The following is a 9,570-nucleotide window of genomic DNA, read 5'->3' as shown; positions in this document are numbered from 1 at the left end:
TTGTTCACCATCAAACTGTTATGGTTTGGTTGTTTTGTGTTGTTATGGTTCGATTTTTGCTTGTTTTTTTCCTTGATATTCACAGCAGGGTTTGGCTCCGTCTTTTCTCTTTTCGAGTTCATTCGTGTATTTCTTTGGATCTTTGATTAATGATGTTGGTAACTGGCAACTATTTCCCCCTCCATCCTGGAGATATACCCCACAAGATACAAGCCGCCAATGATGCTTTGTTTTGTGCTGACGCATTTGAAAGACCGGCTGTCCTAACACTTCAGGTTGTTATTGATTGAATAGTGATGTTTACAGGAACCGAGATTGGATCATAAGGTATACCCAGCAACACATGACAGCGAACGTAAGTGAAAGAGCAAATTTTTAGCTGACGTAACACTTTAGAAGAAACTAATGTGCTTGCAAGGGGCATGAGCTCAGAAACGCCAACCAAAGATAACAAACTGAAAGAGAGAAACAAACAACTCAACATAACACACATCCTCGAGCGAGTTCCAGCCTGCCATAAAAGAGTTGTGCTAAAGCCCCCAGAAACTAACACCAAACGGCGTCAATGATTTAGAATTCGCACAAATACCAAACCACATCTATATAAAATCTCCGCATGATGTTTACAGGTCAGAGCATTTGAAAATGCGGGCAGCAACCAGCCACAAAAGAGGCACCAGCCGATACGAGGTATCATCAGGTTGAACATGCGAGAGAATGCAGATGATTTCAGAGATTCCTAAAGGAGTATGAGGTGCGAAACAGTATCAATGGGCGAATAGTTTAGTTTCCTACTTTGCTGGATTGCACACACTATGCGGTAACGGCTATTTGCTTGGGACCATTGAAGCGGCCAGGCCTCCCATTAGCATTCCCGTTCCCGTTATGGACGGGGCGTGGCTGATGGTGTCCGTTCCCATTCTGGCGGTAGTCATCTCCGTTCTGGCGGTAGCCGTCCCTGTTCTGGCGGAAGCCATCTCCGTTCTGGCGGTAGCCGTCCCTGTTCTGGCGGAAGCCATCTCCGATCTGACGGTAGCCGTCCCTGTTCTGGCGGTAGTCATCTCCATTCTGGCGGTAGCCGTTCCCGTCCTGACGGTAGTCATTCCTGTTCTGACGGGAGTCATTCTGGCGGTAGTCATTCCCCTGCGGTCCTCGACCATGGCCTGAGTACTCGTTCTGATTTCTGTTATCATTCCTCATGTTATTGCCATCACGGTAGTTGTTACCATTGTTAACAAAGCCCGCTCCCCGCTCTCTGAAGTTTTCACCATCACGGTAGTTATTGTTGTTCCCAAAGCTCGGCCCCTGACCCCTGAAGTTGTCGCCATCACGGTAGTTGCCATTGTTCACAAAGCCTGCTCCCTGTCCCCTGAAGTTGTCGCAATGGTAACCACCTCTGTCTGGCAGGACCCGACTGCCCCGAGCATTGCCATTGTACTCACTATGGGTGACTCCATTAACAACTGAAAGTTTTTTTGGGGGAATTAAGAACTGAAAGTTATAATACAAGCATGTGCCTAGAAAGCAGCAAAAATGTGACTTGCAACGATGGAATTAAACTAAAACAAATATACAAAGGACGCAGCATTTACAGTACACATGGATCAGTTATCAGCAGCATAACTTAATCGGAGATGGGGAGGAAAACAAATTGCAATTTAATTGGTTTCTAACCATCCAGCGCTATCTTATACTCCCTCTGTTCGAAATTAAGTGTTGCTGATTTAGTACAAAGTTGTGCATTTTAATTTTTTGAGAGTAAGGACTTCTTTTTAGATGGAAAGCAAGGACACGCCAACGGTTGCATATGACATGTCCACCTGTGAAAGGTGGACTAAAACTATGGAAGAAATCATTCTATTTTAGTTGCATATATGATGAGCAGATATCATAATGCCGCTCACCTCGTTTTGGAGTTCGTTTCTCCTCGACGTAAGACACATACGAGCCAAAACGAACTTTAAATGCCTAATAAAAGTCAGAACGAGTATTAGTTATAGAGCTCTTGCAACATCGTGCAGATACTTAAAATGCTGAAACGACGATGGACAAGTAGTAGGCCAAGTTACAATTAGCCCTCCACTATTTTAGAGAATGTAGCTAAATGTGCTCCAGCTAATTTAAAGTTGCATAAACTGAAACAGAATGCAGCAGCGTAGCTAAATTTAACTTGTGAAGTAATAACGTGAGCTGACAAAATCAACTGGGAGAACAAACCTCGATTGCTGCATTCATTGATTTTTCAGACTCAAATTCAACAAAGCCAAAGCAGAACCGATCAATCTGCAATGCAAAACTAATGTTAGCAAGCATATGTTTCATGGAAACCAAACCTACATTCATACAATATTAACTAACCTGACGGTGTACAACTTGTATACCACGAGGCTTGATTGAACCAAACTTACTGAACTCAGCCTCAACCATTTCAATAGTTGCATTCCAAGGCAAGTTCTTCACAAAGATTGAATACCCTTGGTCTGCAGAACAAGATAGTGTTATAGTTCAGTCCAACAAAGATATGTGCTTCAATTTTCTACAAAACAGATGGAGAAAGCACCAAGCACCAACCATCAGAAATATTTTGGTCATTTGGAGGCACAGTAACTGCTGCATGCATAGTTTTTGCAGGAACAGACGAAGATTTCTCCACATTTTCAGCTCTCTTTACTGTTGGATTTGGTCTAGGTTTGGGTTTGGGTTTGGGTTTGGTAATGGGTGCTGGCGGTATACTCTCATTTGTGGCCTTAACCTATAATGCAAGTCACAGAAGCCAGTAAGCGAGCATAGAACATCGAGTTAATTATTATTCCACATTCAAAACTCACTCAATTCTGGCAGTACAATTAGTGGGGGAAAGTGCAGGAAAACAAGAGGAAACTTACAATCGATGCATAAGTCTTCTTAATAACATCCTTCTGAGCTGAAGCAGGAGTAGGTGCTACCTCAGGTATCTTAATAGCATCATTCTTAATTTGAGAATTTTCATTTCCAAATGAATTTATGACTTTCTCCTTGCTAGAAATACTCTCTACAGATGGCTCCACGACTTCATCACTGATGGAAATATTCTCTGCCGATGGATTTATGACTTCAGCATCCACAGGAATCGTCTCTGCAGATGGATTTATGACTTCACCATTGGTGGAAATATTCCCTGCAGATGGAAGCTCTGGGTCCATGCTCTCGTTGACAGATGTTTCTGGTCAAATATTGAAATGTCAGCAAGCTATGAAACGATCAGTTCAAAGATGAAATTCCATTACCTGGTTCAGCTGGAAATGGAGCAATCTGAGTGTTTCCATCAACATGGTCAACTAAAGCTTCATTTGTCTCAGCCAATGGCATCTCCGGCACAGCTCGAAGCACATCATTCAAAACAAAATAGCCTCCATTTTCTTGTGGAGCAAGGAAGAATGACTGAACAAATCTATGCTTCACAGTATCAAGCATGGTAAGAGATCCAATAACCAAAATGAGCACACCACCACCGTGGGATGGCTGAGTATCTACATTATCCAACTGTATCAAACAGCCCTTCATATCTGTAGATAAGAAGTGTTGATTGATAGCCTGGTCAAGCACATGAAACAAGTCAGTTATAACAAATCAGGTCACTAGACATGGATAAACAAGTAACATGTATAAAGTGATATGACCATGTAGCTGATTATACAATACATATTAGACAAATTAAATAAGAGATGCTGGAAAAACTATACTTACTGCAGGCAAATGATATTACATGGATTATCCTTAATAATAGTAGTGGAGAAACATTACCTACAGAACATATTGGCATGCACGCCCTTTAGCTAATCAACCAACTTTCATCAATACGTGTGGCCTATAGATTTGATTAACTGCACAAATACCACCACTACCGCTACTACTACCTGCCGAATTTACAGTAAAAAAAGCACTCTGCGTAGGAGACCACATGAGAACATGGAAGTAGTATCCCGTTGTGAATTACCACGCCAAAGCAGCCTGATGATCACAACATGCTAGCAAAATCTACCCTTAAACAAACTAGCTGTTATTTGTCCTCAAGCTATTCTTATTCTAAGTGGCAAATCGTAGAAGTGAAGTCCATCAATAGCATCGGCGAAAACAAGCTCTGGCATAAAATAAGTGAACGTGTGCCCTGAATTCTAGTTTCCACCTAATCACGTTTAATCTATACACCTTATACATAATAGTAAGATCATAGAATACTACTGCTGTACTGCAGAGAACTTACGTATGTAGTGGTTATAGATGTCAATGGACCATCAGAATCTGGTCGACCAAGGATACTTTCATCATGATAGAACTTATGGACATGCTCTGGTGACGAACTCAAAACTCTGTAGTATTGTTGAGCAAACGCATTCCCAATCTGTCAGCAAGACCAATCATGTTTAGCAATACTGCTATTATTCTAGATTAATAATAAATAAGATGGAGAAAAACAGTACCACATCCGGATGAAAAGGACGTACGAAATTCCCGGTTGGTGTAGACATTGCTGCACAATATATGACACTGCTTAGTATCTAATGTTTTGAGACGAATGAATATTGTGTGACGATCGAGCAGCATAAAAAGTTTGTAGCTATTCAAAAACTATAGTTAATCAGAAAGGTTCACAGTAAATTGTAAACATTGTTGCAGGAAAACAAACTGTTGCCTCAAAAGAAAATACAGTGATTGGCTGAGCAACCATCTATAAGGTCCTACAGTTTCCAAACACCTAAACCATTGGCAAATAACTATCAACTCTGTATCACAGTGGTCTTTGTCCATCATGAATTAATGGCACAATTTACATAGCATGTATCACATATATCACTGTAGCCACAGACAATTGGTACAAATATAGCACAATGACAATAACTATCAGATTGAGAAATTTCAGATACAACAATTGGCATTTGAACTCATAATTGTCCCCCAAACTTCTCCCAATCATCACATAAAACAATAAAATTTATTCAGCAGACTCGACCTAAGCTTATCAACATTAGAAAACCATCACAAAAGCTAGCTTTAATTGCTTTCTGCAAAGGAAAATTGACGTTCATATACAAAAACCAACTCACAATAAGAAAATGATTGAAATTTCAGAATTGAAATGGTAAACTAGCTAACAAAATGAACAAACTATACATCAAACCACCCACTATACCAGCTGCACATAAGCCTATTGCATTGCAAAAATCATGTTCCACGAGGCAAAAGCAATACCAAATGTCTGCAGCAGTGCCATGAAACACCCCCACCAAAATCTGAGAACTTACAAGACTCATAAGTTACCTATCTAATGACCACAGCAAAAATTGCATTCCATTAGCAGTGCTAGGCTGTTAATACTCCAAACCAGTCAACAGACAACATTAGTTTAATAAATGAAGGTGACAATTTCACACAACAAACACCATTACGTAAACCCCAGCCGGCAACCCATACAATACATCAAATTTTTCGTCAAAAGGAGGTCCTTTCCTTCACCAAAGCAAGTAAACAACATGAAAGCCTGTCCAAACTGCTACGAGACCAATTTATTAAAGAACCCACCCAGAATAATCCGTTGTTAATTCACAGAAACACAGTTTTAAACCCACCAAACCCGACCCCCGCATGGACCGACAAAACCCACAAAAGCCACGCCACGACGCCACGACAAGGACAAGCGTGCACCGAGCAAGCCAAGTTGATTGCAGGGAAAGCGTAAAATAAGAACTTGGAACAATGCCAATAACTATCAGATCCCAGATATAGCCAATGACAATAACTATCAGATTGAGAAAAATTGGATACAGCGTTTGGAACTTGAGCTCATGATTGTTTTCCCAATTTCTCCCAATCATCACACAAAACAATAACCATTTATTCAGCAGACTCAACCTGAGCATATCAACATTGGAAATAAATCAAATCATCAGAAAAGCCAGCTACAACCTCTTTAAGCAAAGAAAATCGACTACCGTTCAGAGTAGCATCCATATAGGAAAAAACAACTCACAACAGGAAAATGATTGAACTTTCAGAACTGAAACAGTAAACTAGATAACAAAATGAACAAACTACACGTCGAACCATCCACCAGACCTGATGCACGTAAGCCAATTGCAATGCAAACAAAGAATGTTCCACGAGGCAAAAGCAATACTAAATGTCTCTGCAGCTCGGTGCCATGATGGAGCACTCCCACCAAAATTCTGAAACCACAAAAGACACATAAGCTATCTATATCTAATGACCACAGCAAGAAAATACATTAGATGACATTTTCGCACACCGTGTCCTGATACTCCAAACCAGTCAACGGACAACATCAGTTTAATAGCGATTGAGAGTATGGACAAAAAAAGATGGCATTTTCACACAAAACATCATTACGTGAACCCCAGCCAGCCAGCAACCCACACAATACGTCAATTCTGTCGTCAAAGGGAGTCCCTTTCCTTCACCCAAGCGCACAAGCCACAAGAAAGCTTGTCCGTAGCCGCTCCGACACCAATTTACATCCAACAAACAACCCAGAACAGCCCGGTGCTAATCCCCAGACGACGCGGTTTAAACCCGGAACCCGCCCAGACCGGCAGCATTACACCGCGCCAAACCCTACCCCCCGCGCAGACCGACGAGGCCCACGGGATCCCTCGAGCCGCGGCACGACGAGGAGGGAGGACGAGCGCGCACCGGGCGAGCCGAGAGCCGGCGGAACGGAACGGAAAAGCGTAAAACGGGAGAGATCGAGACGCGCGCGCGGGGAGAGGGAGAGGGGCGCTACCTTCCGGACGGAGCACGGGCCGCCGCCGCCGCGGACAGCCACGGGAGGGCGGGCGAACCCTAGCGGAGCGGCTGGGCGGCGCGGGTGGCGGGCGGGCGGGGCAGTTGGACTGGACTCGATCGAGGAGGCGGAGCGAGAGAGAGAGAGAGAGAGAGGAAAGGAAGGAGCAGGAGTCGGAGGGGGTTTATAACGGGAAGGGTTTTGGGGGGTGGGGGACGGGTCGCGAATGTTCCCGCTGCGTCTCACTGGCTTCTGGGCCCTCACTCGGCAGCTTGCGGTCGGACTCGGACCGGACCCGATCGCAGCACGCTCGGGCTGCGGCTGGGCTCCGTCGGTCCGACCCACGAGTCCGACCGACCTTTTGTTGCTCCGACCCCGATGTTGCTAGTCTTTGTTTTTTTCTTTTTCTTCTAGAAGAACCCTCCTATCCTGGCGGCGCGGCGGCGGCCGCGCTCCCCTCCCTCACTCTTGACGGCGGCGCGGCAGCCCTCCACCTGACCCTCCGCGTGCTCCGCAGTCGCTTCTCCACCACCAAGCCCGTACGTCCTCTTCTTCTCTCCTGGGTGGCCTACCTCGTGCTCTGGCCTGCATCCAAGCTCCTCCAATCCGCCGCCGCAGCCGTTAGCTTAGCGCCGCCGCCGACGCCTCACACCTCTCGCGCGCGTCGCTTACATCGCCGCCAACCCTGTTCTATCTCGTCGCGGCGTCGCGTCCCTGCTGACCTGCTGTCGCCACCCCGTCCGCAGCAGTGGACAACTGGACATCGGTGTTCGAGGTATGAGCTTTTATTAGTCATACAGCGATTCGTTCCAAAAATTAGTCACACACTGATATGAATGATTAAGCCCAAACTGATGATCCTCCAAATTGTGTGCCGGTGGTCACCATTTTGGCTGGGGTCATAGGCCTCACTACCCTAACTTGCAAAATTAGTAGAAGCTTTGTACATTTGTGGATTAGCATGGTCTCATTTATTGATGTTATTTAGCAGGCTGTTCCTTGGGTCAGGATGAGCTTGCTATCCCAGAATGCGCCCTGGAAGCGCCGAATGGAGACAAGTGGAGTCGATGATGATGGCGATGAGGCACCCGTTGCTTTTGATGCAGAGGCTGGTAAGGAAACCCAAGACAGAGAGACACAGTAAGGATAGGAAGCAAAAGAGGGCTAAGGAGGATCACAATAAGGGTTTGAAGAAAAGGAAGGCCAAGGCGTTGGAAGCCAAGCAGAATCAAGAGGCGGAGGAGATGAGGCAGCTGGAGAGTTCACTGTTTGGGCCGATCTATGCGCCACTGGAGTTTGGCACTGAGCTTGGGGCTGCGGTGTCGGATCATGACAGGGATGGTCCTTTGTTCTTCATGGATCAGTCTGCCGGTAACGATGAGGATGACTTGCCTGTTTATGAGGAGGATTTCGGCAGTGAAGTTGATGAAGTTGAGAAAGGAGGCTGATGAGCGTGTGATCTCGGGCAGAGAGTATGAAGCTAGGTTGCGTGGTCACCATGCCAAGTTGAACCCCTTTACCGGCTGGGCAGATATGGACCGTAAAGCTCTTCGTCCTGGGATGTACGACGGTGAATCCGATGAGGACAGCGGAGTCGACAATATTCTTCGAAACGACGATGAGCTTGTTGTCAGGGGTACTGCTAAGCTTCTTCCTGACATGTTGGACTTCTCAAGGCTTGTTGATGCTAATGCGCAGGAGCCATCCAGTGGTCCTATCAATTCCGTGCAGTTTCATAGGAATGGGCAGCTGATGCTTGCTGCTGACCTGGATAAACATCTGAGATTTTTCCAGATTGACGGGAAAAGAAACCCCAAGATCCAGAGCATATATATGAATATATCGAGGATTGTCTGGTTCACAAGGCATCCTTTCTACCTGATGGCTCTGAAGTGATCATTTCAGGCAGGAGGAAATTCGTCTACTCATTTGATTTGGTGAAAGCTGCTGTTAGTAAGATTGGACCCTTGACCGGACGTGATTAGAAAAGCCTGGAAAACTTTGAGATATCAGTATATCACCTGATTCAGAAACCATTGCATTTACGAGGGGTACATTCTTTTGATATCTTCCAAAACAAAGCAGCTCATTGGGACCTTGAAGATGAACGGAAATGTGCATTCATTGGCTTTTGCGGATGGTGGGAATCAGTTACTAAGCAGTGGCCGGGATGGCCATGTTTACCACTGGAATCTTAGAACGAGGAAATGTATGCACTAGGCTACCGACGAGGGCTCCCTGACAGGCCTTTCTCTCTGCACCTCGCAGGACAGCTCCTATTTCGCCACGGGCTCCAGCAGCGGCATCGTGAACGTGTACAGCAGGGACGAGTTCCTCGGCGGGAAGGGGAAGCCGCTGAAGACAATCCAGAACCTCACGACCGAGATCGGTCAAATGAAGTTCAACCACGACGCCCAGGTCCTGGTGATAAGCTCAGGGAAGGAGCGGAACGGGATGAGGCTCGTGCACGTCCCGTCTCTCACCGTGTTCCAGAACTGGCTAGGGCCTCGGTTCGGCCTCCAGTACCCCCGGTGCCTGGACTTCAGCCCGGGCAGCGGGTTCCTCTCTGTCGGACACGCCGGTGGAAAAGTGTTGCTGTACAAGCTGCGCCACTATCAGAACGCCTAGGACGACTCGCCTGGAGAGTTCAGTTTTGACACTGTATTTTTCTGCTTCCTGAAAACCGACTGTCATCTGCTGCGTGACTCCTCTTAGCCCCTTTCCCTTTGATTTGAGTGGTGTTGTCACTGATGTTTAATGTTTAATGCAACGCCTTGTCTGTTCTTTTTGCA

The 9,570-nt window shown here is 45.6% G+C and overlaps 1 protein-coding gene and 1 pseudogene across 2 annotated transcripts; one reads left to right on the top strand and one right to left on the bottom strand.

Moving 5' to 3' along the window:
- Window positions 1-586: 586 nt before the first annotated feature.
- LOC123188015 (nuclear transport factor 2) lies at window positions 587-6,944 on the bottom strand. Of its 2 annotated transcripts, XM_044600043.1 has the most exons (11): window positions 6,779-6,924; window positions 6,094-6,203; window positions 4,461-4,510; window positions 4,244-4,381; window positions 3,267-3,573; window positions 2,886-3,202; window positions 2,572-2,752; window positions 2,359-2,480; window positions 2,218-2,283; window positions 1,905-1,968; window positions 587-1,463 (listed from the first exon to the last, which is right to left on the bottom strand). In XM_044600043.1, the coding sequence occupies exons 3-11, from the start codon at window positions 4,506-4,508 to the stop codon at window positions 814-816; spliced, it is 1,893 nt and encodes a 630-aa protein (XP_044455978.1). In that variant the 5' UTR covers window positions 4,509-4,510; window positions 6,094-6,203; window positions 6,779-6,924; the 3' UTR covers window positions 587-813. The 2 variants fall into 2 exon arrangements, with proteins under 2 accessions (XP_044455978.1, XP_044455979.1); XM_044600044.1 differs by lacking the exon at window positions 6,094-6,203 and having other exon boundaries at window positions 6,779-6,944.
- Window positions 6,945-7,152: 208 nt separating this feature from the next.
- Window positions 7,153-9,570, top strand: LOC123188016 (U3 small nucleolar RNA-associated protein 18 homolog; annotated as a pseudogene).

Source organism: Triticum aestivum, chromosome 2A (genome assembly GCF_018294505.1).
Source record: "Triticum aestivum cultivar Chinese Spring chromosome 2A, IWGSC CS RefSeq v2.1, whole genome shotgun sequence".
NCBI lineage: Eukaryota > Viridiplantae > Streptophyta > Magnoliopsida > Poales > Poaceae > Triticum > Triticum aestivum.
Note: the sequence above shows the minus strand (reverse complement) of the source record. Positions and strands in the feature narration are given on the sequence as shown.